We start from the raw sequence: 15,497 nt of genomic DNA on the forward strand, positions 1-15,497 counted from the left end.
ATTCGTCCGATTTTAAATTCAAATTAAGATAAAACGTAAACTTTTTTAAACAATTACACTAAAAAACTTGGAGTGAATCTCTGGCCAACTGAGAGAAAAAGCTTGTCGGCGAAGGTGCTCAGAACTTTCCTTCTCCACAATTATTGTTTTGCATCAGTGCTGGCAAAATTATTTTCAAACAGATATAATAACAGCGTAAATGAGCAATTCTCGCTGAAACTCGGCCACTAGGTGCACAAGGTCTTTCAAATTTCACACAAATGTATATAGGGTAGGGAACATATTCTAAGCAGCTTTAGGAACCATCTGTGTATTCAGACGAAATACTCGAAATGTGTTGGGTAAAACTCAAACAGTAGTATATCAATCTGTTCGCTATCGTATTCACTGTCAGAACTTGTTTTCAGATTGTAAAACTAAGTTAGCAAACTTTACCAATCATCATCAAAGTTACCAATCGAGGGACACTATTCCAATCACCCCGAACCTATTTAAAGCGGTTTCCATCTGTTTTGCAGACGTTTTTTTCAGCATCCGAAGCGGCTCCTGAATAGCTGCAATATAGGTCGATTTGTTTCAATTGTAATTGTTCACAGATTTCTTTATGATTAACGGTATTTCTTATATTCGTTAGACAGCTAGACAATCAAAGTTTTCGTTTCCATCATTGTAATTGTCGATATTGATAAAAATGCAGGAATTAGAGGCCTGTTTTCTTCGACTGATTAAAATAGGCGCTACTGCTTAAGCCGTTCCCTACCCTAGTTATTAGAAAAAGAGAAGAAATGATAATGCTTTTTTTGTTTGATTAAATTTGTTGACCCCTTGGTCACCAAGGGGCAGAACAGTTTTCAGAAAAGTTGAAATTTTAGCAATTCTGGATGTATTATTCAAGCAATTCAGCAATTCTGGATGTATTATTCTAAAATTCGTTATGTAAAGTACTACAAATAGCACTTTTCTGTAAAGAGGAATGAAAGGACTTTGATTTGAAGTGATCAGTGTTCGCAACTACCGATTTTCGATCCAAGACCAGCAGTGAAAATAGGTGAGCATCAGTGTTAACCCATCAATTGAACCTATTTTCCAAGCTGAGTTTTAAAATATTCAACGTACACCGCGCGATCAGCGTAGTAACCTGTAACCTTAATGGTAATGCGATAATATCTAAGAGTGGTAGTCAAATTATGTCTTATATTGAGTAAAAAAATCTCAGGAATCGATTGGTAGGTGTCTGATCTACGTAAAATATCAGCAACATGTCAATTTGGCCCCAATTCCCCTACAATACTAAAATAGGTTCATCTCGACGTTAGATCAGCTTATTTGAAATCTGTTTAATGTAATATCAAGAGTGTAATCGATACTCAAAGTTACAATAACAATTTGTGTTTTCTTGATCCTCCCCCTTTTGCGGAGAGAGGGGTTGCATATTTGGCCAGGACTGGTTCAAATATAAAAATCTCGCTACAGCTATGAGACAGAATTATCGCGTCTTCGATAAAGCCAAATGCGACCCCCTTTTCGCTAAAAGGAGAGGATCATGTGAAAACAAATTGTTATTGTATCTTTGAGTATCACCTGCACTCTTGATATTACATTAAACAGATTTCAAATAAGTTAATTTAACGCCGAGATAAACCTATTTTAGTATTGTAGGGAAAATGGGGCAAAATCGAAATGTTGCTGACATTTTACGTAGATCAGATTTCTGAAACTTTTTTACTCAATATAAGATATATTTTGACTACCACTTTCAGATATTAGCGTATTACCATTATTGCTCAGACATACTCGATAATATTTTGCTTTGTGAAATATACTAAAACCGTGCTAAAACCGTTTTCGTGGAATCACCGTTTTGAGCTTAGTTTTTGTCTGATTTAAGATCTGTTTTCTTTGGAAGATGGATAAGAAGATGCTAATATGTGGACAAACTCTTAGAATTTTGATATTTGGCTTTGAAAAAAAATGGCGTCGAAAAAACATCGAAAATTTCCGATTTCTCAAAAATTCAAAATTGCGCCATTGTTGCCCCTTAAGTTGAAATATGTTCAAACTCGGGGAAATTTGGTTTTGCATCAAACTTCATCAAAAAATCATACATAGAAGCCAAGGCAAAAAAAATTGTTGCACTGTGTTATTCTTGATTTTAAAACCTTTGATTCCGATCGCCGCAAATCAAAGCAGCAGACGTTGAACAGCGTCGGGGATTGCATCATCGCCTCTAAGCGCTCCCTGGAGCTGCTGGTGGACGACAAGCTAACCTTCGGGGGCCTTGTCGAGTATGCCTGTAAAAAGGCTTCAATGAATATCACGGCATTATCTCGCATGATGTCCAATAGCTCCGTAGTGTATGGCAGCAAGCAAAGACTTCTTCACTTTTCAATTTCACTTTACACAAATTTTGTCAACACAAATTCACACATTAGTGTTTAATGTGTGAAACGTTAAAAACAAATTCAATACTTTGCGATGCAACAGGAACTTTTTTAAAAAGATTACCTGTTGAAAGCGGAAAATTTCGAATATCCCTCGGTAGTCTGAGACTAAGCCTCGAGCTTTTGGTAAAATGCGTCCGTTCTGCAAGGCAGCTTAAGTCGTACTGATTTTGGCAGCAATATTTTGCGAATAAAACACTATCTTTCCACGCCCTACTACGCATTCCAATCACAATGGATCACTTTAATACTTCGTACAATTTCACTTTATACTTTGATTCGTCCGATTTTAAATTCAAATTAAGATAAAACGTAAACTTTTTTAAACAATTACACTAAAAAACTTGAAGTGAACCTCTGGCCAACTGAGAGAAAAAGCTTGATATTTGGCTTTGAAACAAAATGGCGTCGAAAAAACATCGAAAATTTCCGATTTCTCAAAAATTCAAAATTGCGCCATTGTTGCCCCTTAAGTTGAAATATGTTCAAACTCGGGGAAATTTGGTTTTGCATCAAACTTCATCAAAAAATCATACATAGAAGCCAAGGCAAAAAAAATTGTTGCACTGTGTTATTCTTGATTTTAAAACCTTTGATTCCGATCGCCGCAAATCAAAGCAGCAGACGTTGAACAGCGTCGGGGATTGCATCATCGCCTCTAAGCGCTCCCTGGAGCTGCTGGTGGACGACAAGCTAACCTTCGGGGGCCTTGTCGAGTATGCCTGTAAAAAGGCTTCAATGAATATCACGGCATTATCTCGCATGATGTCCAATAGCTCCGTAGTGTATGGCAGCAAGCAAAGACTTCTAGCCAGCGCAACTTTGTCCATACTGAGGTATGGCGGGCCGGTATAGTCCAAAGCAATAGGTACTAATAGATACCGAGGTAAGCTGGAAAGTACCTATAGCCTCAAGTGCCTAAGAGTCGCGAGCGCGTATCGCACAGTGTCGGATAACGCAATATATGTCCTGGCTGGCATGATGCCTATCATAATGATGCCATTGTCAAGAAAGCATAGAGTGCTTCGGTTTACGCTACACGAGTTGTATACGAAACACAGTGGCCAAGTGGCAGCGGGAGTGCACCAATTCCATGACGGGTAGATGGACACACCGACTGATCCCGGATGTATCCGAATGGGTTGAAAGGCACCATGGAGAGGTAGCTTCCACCCGACTAGGATTTGCAATATTCCCGGGAATGGATTTCCCGGGAAACGGGAATGAAAAATTTCATTTCCCGGGAATTCCCGGGTACCGGGAATGGAAAAAAATTCTTAGCAAAAATGAGATTTCAAATAAAGTTGATTAATAAAAGTTATCAAACAATCGTTTACAATTTCATCATGTCGCATGAAAAACGGATTGTGTTAGCAGAATGCAAATGTTAGCAGAAAAGTTGGTTTCAGGGTTTTTATGCCGTCAAACAATCGCCTCAGATCTACTGACAATTTTTCGTTAAGCCCAAATAGTGTAATTCCCTTCTGTAAAACATTGCTTAACCCGTAAAGACCCGGGACGGAACTTGTTTTTTGAAAATGCTCATGCTCAGCACTGGAACGGCCGATTTGGGAAAAGTTGGAATTTTATTCAAGGGGAATAGTTGTTCTAAGTTTTGGTTAAAATGCCACTTCTCTGGACCCCTCCTTGTTTTCGTGAGACGCAAATATGTCTGTGTTTTCTTCTAATTTTTCAAACAAATTGAGCTAACACTGGGAATTTTCATACGTATCAATTTGCGCTAAGTATCAAATCATGTCAGGTAGATGAAATATGGTATGTAAGAGTGAATTTTGGAGTTTCTAAATTATTTCAGTACCAAATCATAAAACTACGTATTTTCATAAAAATTCAAATAAGAGAATCGTTCTTCAAATTTTAAGCTCTACATTTTTGAAGTGAGGTCTCTTGAATCAATACGCGATGAAATATTTATTTTAGCATGCAAATATTTTGAAAAAAAAAACGAGTTCAAATTCACTTAAGTACGTATTTGCACGGAAACCTGATTTTCTCAGTCTCCCACAGTAGGTTTCAACTTGGCTCTTCAATTTTCATGTTCTATTTTTCTAGAGTAACGTCTTCTGAATCCAAAGATGCTGAAAGATTCATTCTAGCATGCACAGATTTAGAGAAAAACGAGTTTGAATTCACTAAAGTACGAGTTCTTATGAAAACTGATGTTTTGATTTTTTATAAAAATACGTAGTTTTGTGAATTTGTACTGAAATAATTTGGAAACTCCAAAATTCACTCTTACATAACATATTTCATCCACCTGACATGATTGTGTTAGCTCAATCTGTTTGAAAATTTAGAAAAAAAACACAGACATATTTGCGTCTCACAAACACGGGAAGGGGTCCAGTGAGGTGGCACCTTTACCAAAACTTAGAGCAACAATTCCCTTTGAATAAAATTCCAAATTTTCCCAAATCGGCCGTTCCAGTGCTGAGCACGAGCATTTTCTAAAAACAAGTTTCGTCCCGGGTCTTTACGAGTTAAGATCGCTGGTGTCTGATTTCAAGATCACCGATCACCGATTCCAGCTCTTGCTACATTTCATTAGAAACTAAGAGTCCAATACTTTAAGTTTGTTGAAGATAAAGCTGAGTGTTTAGCAGGCAGGAGATAGAGCATTTGAATGCCTACGTAATTGATGAGAAATCGCGGCCATGACTCAAGTTACACTGACTGAGTTTTATTAATTAATTTGTTTCTGGTCGCATTGATTTACGGGTTTCAATTTTTTTTTATCAAATTCACAGGTTTCAAATTTTTTTGTCAATAAACAAAGAAAAAATCAAGCAACTGTCCGCTTAGTAGTAAACTCATAAGCAAAAAAGACTTTAGACTTAGACAATATTTCTTTATTTTCCGTTTACTGACAGCATATATTTTTGACAAAAAATTTAGGCAAACAATTTGATATTACACGGCAAGCAAATATCGATCGTCATTTCAAGTAAATATTTGCTTCGTATAATGTACACTTTGAAGCTGCTTCACACTTCTACAATGTAAATTTCGTGTTTTTATACAATATTTAGTTTTATTGCAATATTATAGGCAACTCGTTTCGAGCATAAGTGGAAAAAACGCCAAAAATGTTGAGAAAATGAATGCAATGCAATATTTTTGTGCACTTGCTCGTATGAAAATCCCCGTGCACCCGGATCCGTCCATTTCAAAAACTAGTAGAACATTTATCTGATTTGACAAAACCAGTAAACCAACAAAAACGGGGTTAATTGAATCCACATTCCACATCACTGTTCTCAGGTTCTTGCTTAATAATTTGGTGTTGTTATCTATCATATGCTATGCTATGCTATGAATCAATAGAGCACAATATCACTTACCTTAACTTTCTGTATCACTACTAGATGCTCCGAGTCACGTTTAACTTCATTGGAGTATTGTGCCACATCGACCATGGCTTCTTTGGCACGTTCGAGGCCACGAAAGTCATCATGAGACTAAAACGTAAAAAAACACACTTAGATATATGTTTGTATGAAAAGAAGCAGTTAGAAATTTAAGCTTATGAGCAGCTCCATAGAAATGTCCCAATTTTGGTTTTTAATTTAATTGACAAAAAAATCAATATTTTAGCTGAAACTTTGCACGAAGGTAGTATTTTTTCAAATTACATCTAATTCGTGGAAGAGTTTTTTTAAAACAATTTTGATGATTACAAATGTTTTTAAAGCCAGAACCGTTTGTTTGATCGAAGTGACGTTCCGTAAATTACAAATACACTTTCATCTATACATATAAAAATGCAGCTCTGTCTGTCTGTTTGTCTGTCTATCTGTCTGTCTGTCTGTTCCATATAGGCTTGGAAACTACTGGACCGATCAACGTGAAATTTTGTATACAGGGGTTTTAGGGGCCGAGAAAGGTGACTAAGGTGATTCGAGACACCTCCCTCTTCTGGAAGGGAGGGGTCCCATACAAATGAAACACAAATTCATGCACATCTCGAAAACAAACCAAGCAAATGGAACCAAATTTGGCATGTGAATGTTTTTAGGGGTAACAAATATATCCATAATGGTTTGACACCCCTCTCTCTTCTATAAGGGAGGGGTCCCATACAAATGAAACTCAAATTACGCACAGCTCGAGAACCAATCAAGCGAATATAACCAAATTTGGGAGGTGAATGTTTTAAGGTGTAACAAACTTGTCCATAATGTTTCGACACCCTTTCGTCTTCGGGCATGTCTCCAAATACCATTTCGAAATTCAAGATGGCGACTTCCCGTTTCAGAAAAATAGCGACAAATGACCAAATACCACCCAACATGGGTATTTCCGGAATTGTTATGATGCACTGAAGCCACAAATCGACCTCAGACAACATTTCGAATTGAAGATGGCGACTTCCGGTTTCAGAAAAATAGCGACAGATGACCAAATACCACCCAATATGGGTATTTCGGGGATTGTTATGATGCACTGAAGCCACAAATCGACTTCAGACAACATTTTGAATTGTAAGAGGGCGACTTCCGGTGTCTGGAAATGACCAAATACCACCCAATATGGGTATTTCTTTAACCAGATTGACGCTCAGAGGCCACAAATTGTTTACAAATGCCGTTTTGAAATCCAAGATGGCGACTTCCGGTTTCTGAAAAACAGCGACAAATGACCAAATACCACCCAATATGGGTATTTCCGGAATTGTTATGACGCACTAAAGCCACAAATTGATCTCAAACAACATTTTGAATTGTAAGATGGCGACTTCCGGTGTCTGGAAAACAGCCGAAAATGACCAAATACCATCCAATATGAGTGTTTCTTCAACCAGATTGACATTCAGAGACCAGAAATTGTTTACAAATGCCATTTTGAAATCCAAGATGGCGACTTCCGGTTTCTGAAAAACAGCCGAAAATGACCAAATTTTCGGGATTGTTATGATGCACTGAAGCCACACATCGACCTCAGACAACATTTTGAATTGTAAGATGGCGAATTCAGGTGTCCGGAAACAGCCTAAGGTGACCAAATACCATCCAATACGAGTATTTCTGGAACGAGAATGAAGCTGAAAATTGACCTCGGACACCATTATTAATTGTAAGATGCCAACTTCCGGTTTCTAAAAAACAGCCAAAAATGGCCGATTTCCATACAATATGAGTATCTTCGGAACCAGAATGATACACAGTAGCTAGAAAACAGCCGAAAATGACCGAATAACAGCAAATATGGGTGTTTCTTGACGCTCAGGGGCCAGAAATTGTCTCCAAATGCCATTTTCAAATCCAAGATGGCGACTTACGGTTCCTGAAAAATAGCCCAAAGGACCAAATACCACCCAGTATGAGTATCACCGGATCCAGATTGATGCAAGGTGCTATAAATTGACCTTAGACAACAGTTTGAATTGAAAAATGCCAACTTCTGGGAAATAGCCGAAAATAACCGAATACTACTACATATGGATATATCCGTAATCAAAATGATGTAGAGAAGCACCATTCTGGACACCATTTTGAATTAGAAGATGACCACTTTCAGTTTTTGGAAAACAACGAAAATAACTGAAATGCACCCAATATATATCCGGAGGTCATGTACAAAAGCCAAAAGTCGAGGATGTTTTCATTCCGATAAAACCAATCATTTTTAAACGATATAATCCAATCGCAAGGAATGAATGAATTTGAAATGTTTAAAATTATTAAGTTAAACACTAAAATAGGCGGGACGAAGTTTGCCGGGTCAGCTAGTTCTTAAATAAAACAAAATATATAGGACTTCTTCGAGCACGTTTAGTAATAATGTTTTCTTTTCAATTTCAATTTAATTTGTATTTCTTGGTAGAGTACAAATGCAAATGCAATTACCGACTAATCGATTCTATGTGTATAAATATGGGTAACTGTATAGCCAACTAGGGCTCCTGCTGGAGCGACGAATATCGAAATTGCAACATTGCATTTTGCATGATGTATGAAAAGGCACCTTGCGTAGTGAGCCGGTAGCGAAAGGTCGAGTTCAGTTATAAACAGCTGGGTGTGTAACGGAACTTAACTGCTCGGTTCAATATGTCAACTAAACATTTGGTTATTTACATTTTACGGTGTCGCACGAAAGAGTAAGTATACGACACCATCCCTCTTTGCGAGAACACTCTAGTGTATAAGTGAATATTACCCGCATTTGGATACTCCCGCAAGAGCGTGTACCCATGACAGTTCTCACCACTTGTGCTGAATATCGTTCACGTAACTTTGTTTAAACTCGCTCGTTTCTTCGTTTGTGAACTATATAGTCGCGTTTAGTAGGTTCGATAATTTTTTTGTTAAATTTGTGAATTAATGTTTAGGGTTAAATGGGCCGAAATTTCCCTCTAGCAGAAGAAAAGTGGTGTGCTGAGTACTAACTTCGACGTCTCGGCGGGTTTAATTTGGTCGGCAGCAGAGGCAGCCATCGCGGGATTAGGAGGTAAGCCTCGATCGTGATAAAGCGTACACGCGTTATTTTTTTTTTGTCCGGTTTAAGTGCGCGTTTCAACTGTTATTTGTTTACAGTTTGTGTGTAGTGAAAGCGAAGGCTGTTCCGCTTTACAACAAAGATTTCTCCATTGTGTCACGGTCGAGGGTGCGAGTTTCAGTGTTTACTTGCTCGCCGGATTGGCAGTGTTCGCTACCCCGGCTAATCCTCAAGGAGAAAAAACCACCACCCGCCGAGGTCCATAGCAGGAAAAAGGAGGAAAAACGGAAAACCGAAGAGTGTTTTATTTTATTTATTTATTTTACTTGCATTTTAGCAAGAATCTGAAAGTATGTAGAAGTACAACAATACTAATAATTGGCGCAAAAAAAATTTTTTTGGGAAAATGTTTTTTTTTCCTTTTAGTTGTGGGGTACCTCTACCAAACGGATTTTTGCTAGAAATTTGGTTTTGCAAGTGGCGAGATTTCTTCCGCCTGTTGTTCACGGTCGTATCATATATGGGTCATTCCATACGAAGTGTACATGCCACTTGGACACGACCATCACAGATTTTGTTCAAAGTTGGGGGAATTATTTATCTCTGTCTCTTTGGAAAAATCCCAATTTCGGTGTCGATTGGAATACCCGGAAGTGTTGGCAGATAGATTATTTTTGTTTTTTAAAATTAAATTTGCATTTTTCGGCAAATGCAGCCATTTTTATTTTAAATTTGATAATTTCATCGTGTTCCTTGGAAAATTTCACATAAGAAACAACTATCATTTCAAGGTAATATGAGCCAACCTCGAGATTACGAAATTCAGAACTATTTTCGTAAAAATGCTATATCTCGAGATTGGCTCATATAACCACGGAGAGATAAGTGTTTCTTACGTAAAATTTTCCAAGAAATACGATGAAACCATCAAACCTGCAGTAAAATTAGCTGCATTTGCCGAAACATGCAAATTTAATTTTAAAATAAAAAAGTAATCTATCTGGCAACACTTCCGGTCAGAAATAATATTTTTCCTGGATTCCTTGGTTTATTTTCTTCAAAATTCAACAATCACTATTTTCCGGGTGTCTTACGTCTATAAATTGTAAAAAAAATAATTACGAAGTTTTCAACCTTTTTTCGTAAAAATGTTATATCTCGAGATTGGCTCATATTAGCTCGGGATGATAGTTGTTTCTTATGTGGAATTTTCCAAGGAACACGATGAAATTATCAAATTTAAAATAAAAATGGCTGCTTTTGCCGAAAAGTGTAAATTTAGTTTTCAAATACAAAAATCATTTATCTGGCAACACTTCCAGTCAAAACTTATATTTTTTCTGGATTCCTTGGTTTATTGTCTTCAAAAATCATCTATCAGTATTTTCCGGACATCTTTCGTCTATGAATTGTAAGAAAAAGATTTTGAACAAAAAATGCGTGACTTTGCAATAAACAGGGGGGTCCCACAGAGCGGGGGGTATTCCAATCGACACCAAATTTGGGATTTTTCCAAAGTGACAGTAGATGAATAATTCTCCCAACTTTGAGCAAAATCTGTGATGGTCGTGACCAAGTTTGTGCTTTTTCGTGGTCACTTCGTATGGAATGACCCATATTTATGTATTGTTTATTTTTTTTTTTTTTTTCATAGGGTATCGAACGTCTTCGTCAGTGGTTTTCTTCGGCAGTTTTTCTGCAGCAATCTTATGCAAAAGGGGGTCGAAGAAAACCACTGACGAAGACGTTCGATACCCTACATTTATTTATTTTTGTTTTTTTTTTCGAATCGGTGATTTTGAGTTGGTTTTGGTTGAACGGCCAGACGAGTTGTAGAAAGCTTGAGTCATTCTCAGTCAAGGTGGTTGCCAACCTTTAAACTGTAATCCGATTCGAAACATTTTGAATTCAGCTCAAATTCTCGAAATAAAAAAGAATCGTTAGTGGGCTAAATGAACACAAAGTTTCATACCGTGTCAATATTTAAATGCTTCGTGCTGTTGAGTTTTTTTCCAAGAATATTGAGAAAATGGCAAGCGTGTTTGAAGAGCTCAACAGGGCTTATTGGTTGATGCGTATTGACCATTTGCATTTCGACGAGCTAGATTTTGAGTTGTGCTCGCGGAATGTTGTCATCTCAGCTGATTCGGATCGATCTGGAGTTCAACGGCAGCGTCGTTGACGGGGATTGTTGGCCGAAGAACAATCTTCTCCGATGGAATGTTTGCGCGTGTTTCATGGGGATGCTGCTGAAGGAATGGAGATCTGCCTTGGGAAGTTGAGTTCCATTAAGGAAGATCTCCGTTATAGATGCCCAAACAAGGAGGTTTACCGAACAAGGTTACTCCATCTTATGTCTAGACTCCAGATAATCCATAAATATACAGCAGGGTAGGTCAACAAGGAAATTTGGGATCTGTTGTCGGAAGTTGCTGCTACATATCAAGAACATTTTGATTTGTCGGCAGTACTTCCTCCAATTGAAAATACTGGGGAAGGCGGGGTAGGTTTGGGAGATTTGCTGGACACGAACGTGCTACCAATACAAAGGGCACCCATTTCTCCGCAAATTGTAGGATCTGGTCCGTTCGTAGGAGAAGATATTGGGTCTGTCTTGAGCAGGTTAAGGGACGAGACTCGATTTTTACGTCAGCAATCCCAAAAGGATAGAGCTTTAGCGGCTGAGAGGTCTGATAGCCTTTTGAAAGCTACTCAGACACTAATGGGCGGGATTGCTTCATTGAACACGATTGCTTCAGTTTTGAGAACAACGGTTCAAGAAGTTGTCTCACTTCGTGAATCCGTCAGTGAACTTCGGGCGCTGGTGCATTTTAAACCCGCTGGCGTTCCCGAGATTGATCTACAGATCGATCTGGACGAAAGACGTGAGACGGATAAAATCGATGAACCAGACGAATCAGGAGTACCTGATCCACGACTGTCGCCCATATTGAATCAAACCGTGGTGAAAAAGTTACTCCTGGACATCCTGAAAGATCGATGTCCGTCACTTCCGATTGAGAACACGGGACCAGCTTTACCAGTCATTCAATTCAAGGTCCCACAACACCGTATAAGTGGAAGGCTAAGCCCGACAAGTGTGCGTTTTTCTTTGCCCAATCATATGGGTAACGAAATGACATCCTGCTCAGGCTACCATTATCATCGTCGACCTCAGCGTGTTTCCGATTGGGAAATCGAGAAATATGTTAGGACAAATTATGGGTTAGGGCTGAATGAATTCCTGGACTCCGTTGAAAATTATGCTCGGTTGCGAGCAAATTTCTGTGGAGGAGTGACGCTGTTCTCAAATCAAAGGTTTCTCAGCGCCTGCGAAACGAGTGTATCCTAGACTATTTCCGGGAAATGGAAAAAAATATTCCGTGCTATGACGGTTCCCATGACAGCGAGTGAAAAACTCGATGTGCTCAAGTGGAACCTCAGGCCGGACTAGAAGATAGTAATTTCGAAAACAGTGAGTACGCTGGCAGAAATAATAAAAACAACAATATCGCGCGCTAGCCTGGGGGCTAATGCGGTCTCGATCAACTAGATTAGTTGAGAGAATTCGTTATCGATATTGTTTTCGGCACATTTTGCATGTTATAGGATAAGTACAACGATACATCGTGCCCCAGTGCTGAGTCGAGAAAATTTCCAGCTCGAAAAGTTTCTCGACCTAATCGGGAATCGAACCCGATATCGCAATCGTGTGGGAGAGCTAGCCGACCGACATCGCTAACCACAGAACTACGGGGACCACGGCAGAAATAATGACTTTAGGTAAATCGATTGACGCATGCAAAACACCGATTTACCGAAAACTGTTCGGTTCTCAAAAAGAATTTTTTGCTTATTCGATAAACCCACCGATTAACATCTCGAAAAAGGGCCAATGAAACAGAAAGAAGAAGGTTCGAATAGCAGCCACGTTGAAACCAAAACATTTTGTGGCAAAAACTCCCCAAAGGATAATTTTGCTTCCAAAACGCCGACAACAGTTTTCGACTTGCTTATGGTGAGGATTATCGTGATCCGTTGTTGGTTGGAACCATCATCCTTAATGATCCGTCCGATAATCGTCCTTTCGCTTTTGTCGCAGTATATGGCCACTCCTTCAAGGCTTTGCTCGACAGTGGTAGTAATGCCACCATTATCAACAAAAAATTGTACCGAAAGTTTTCCAAAAGTCCATTGTTCGGAAAGGCCAGTTGAACTTCATTCAGAAAATGGATAGACCTTACCGATCCTTGAACAAATATATGTTCCGTTCACTTTCCAAAACAAGGCAAAAGTTATTTGCATCCTTGTAGTGGAGCAATTAACAGTTTCTTCAATACTCGGTATGGACTTTTTGCGCGTCTTTGGAATAGCACCCGAGTTGCAAACTTGTGCTCGCTAACAGAGCAATGAATCGTAATAAGGAAAGAATTCCAAAGTGCTGCGCCTGTTTGCCGATATCGTTATAAAATGAGCCCAAGAATACTGTCTAAGGTCTGAGAAGAAGTCGACCGTTGGCGTTCTATGGATATTATTGAAGAGTCAGATTGCGATTGGTCTTTGAATATTGTCGCTGTGACCAAACCAGACGACTCCATTCGGCTTTGTCTAGATACCCGGCCTCTTATTGAGGGTGCATACCCTCTGCCTCATCTTGTTTTTTGTATAAAAATCTAATGTAAAACACATAAAATATCGCATTCTGCCACGAATACACCGATGGAAGGTTTTTGTTGACACGTTGAAATCAAACAAGTGGTAAACATCTTGGAATCGTCTGCTTATACCAATCATAGGGTCGTTGTCACCATATACAGTGTTCCTGTCGTAGCCATTGTCTGAACCTTAGAATGCGTTTAGGTGCGTAGATTTTAAGTTGACCAAGCAACGCGTCAATCTCAGATTGTAAAATTTTAGCTCCAAAACTGCTTGGTTGGCATTCCGACAATCGGCTAATGTTCCGATGCCAATTAATGCACATCGATCTCCATAGGAAGGCAAGTCATGAGGGTCATCCAGGAAAGATTTCGCAACGCGTATCGGACAAACTTATGCTGCACAGATTCAATTCTGGCAATCCACACCTCTTCATAGAGCGACCATACAATGGAAGCGAATTCAAGAATGGACCGAACCAAAGAGCAGTACAATGCGCGTAGGCATAGTGGATCGGTGAAGTCAGCAGCAACTTTGGAAATGAAGCCGAGTTGACGGTTGGCTTTTTCTACTATTGCATTTTGAAGGTAAGTTGATAATCCAACAGAACACCTAAATCCCTGATTTGATCGGCTCGATTCAAAATAATTCCATCGATGGAGTAATTGAACAGAACAGGATTTTTTAAACGCCGATATGATATTACACAGCATTTCGCTATACTAATCACAAGATGGTTTAGTTGGCACCATTTGATAAAGCTGTCGAGCATGTCTTGTAGATGGTAACAGTCGTCCAACATGCGAACGACGAGGTAAATTTTCAAATCATCTGCATAGATCAGCACACATCCGTCAGGTAGAGCCAGAGAGACATCGTTGAAAAAAAGAGCGAATAAAACTGGTCCCAGATTACTACCTTGAGGAACACCACCCTGCGGACTGAACGTTGCCGATTCAGCCGATCCTATTTTTACGTATAGCGTGTCGAAAGCAGCTTTCATGGCCCCATATATCGTGTCAATTTGCGCACCACTGTCCATATTGCTTATGCAGAAGGAGGTAAACTCACACAGGTTTGATTCAACAGAACGCTTGGGAAAAGTTCATGTTGAGATGGCGTGATATAGCATTTGCATGCTTCAAGAACCGCCTTGTTGAGTATGACTTCAAAGCATTTCGATCCAGCAGACAGTGAAGTTATCCCACGATAATTGGTAATCTCCATTTTGTCTCCTTTTTTGTATACTGGCGTCATACATGAGCTTTTCCAGATGATAGGGAACGTTCGACTTTGCAAGGAAACATTGAAAAATGCTCGCAGGGATTCACCTAGAAAACCAGCGCACATTTTCAGCACGCATGATGGAATGCCGTCTGGCCCAGCAATAGATGCAGACTTCAACTTCACTAAAGCCGTAACAACCATATCAGCATTGATAGTGAAAACATCCAAGTCAACAGCATCTACAGGAACATTAGAAGTGGCGTTACTAGTATCATGATCAAGGCGGGTTGTAGCAGAGTTGAAAACATCTCTGAAATGTGATGCAAAAAGTTCGCACTTTTCATCAGCTGTAGAAGCGGTTAAATCTCCCAGCTTCATACATGTAGGTAGACCATAATCCTTCCGCTTCGTGTTCACAAACGACCAGAACTGTTTCGGATTCCTGCGTAAATTGTTTTATGTTCGACTTACATGTCGCCTGTAGAGCAGTCGATTGTAGCAGCGGTATATACGGCTCGCTTCCTCAAATTGATGTTTTGAGAATTGTTTCGTCTGTCGACAGTATATTTTGAGCATTTTCGAACGGCTTCGCTTCAAATTTCTCAATCGCGTATTAGACCAAGGTGTTTTTTTGAGGTCTGAACGGAGGCACCAGCTCAGAAAAGCAGCTATGTGATTTGGCTGTGAAGGCACTAACAGCTTCATCAACATTCACAC

The 15,497-nt window shown here is 39.2% G+C and overlaps 1 protein-coding gene across 11 annotated transcripts in view; it reads right to left on the minus strand.

Annotated features, from left to right (window-relative positions):
• LOC129724161 (protein vav) overlaps positions 1-15,497 on the minus strand; it is an 874,164-nt gene that overhangs the window by 441,330 nt on the left and 417,337 nt on the right. For all 11 annotated transcript variants that reach the window (XR_008727880.1, XM_055678825.1, XM_055678820.1 and 8 more), the window contains one exon: positions 5,804-5,920. Coding sequence is in view for 10 of the 11 variants with exons in the window: in XM_055678825.1 (XP_055534800.1) it covers positions 5,804-5,920 (117 nt within the window). In the remaining variant the exon portion in view is untranslated. The remainder of the gene's footprint in view (positions 1-5,803; positions 5,921-15,497) is intronic.

This window comes from Wyeomyia smithii, chromosome 2, assembly GCF_029784165.1.
Source record: "Wyeomyia smithii strain HCP4-BCI-WySm-NY-G18 chromosome 2, ASM2978416v1, whole genome shotgun sequence".
NCBI lineage: Eukaryota > Metazoa > Arthropoda > Insecta > Diptera > Culicidae > Wyeomyia > Wyeomyia smithii.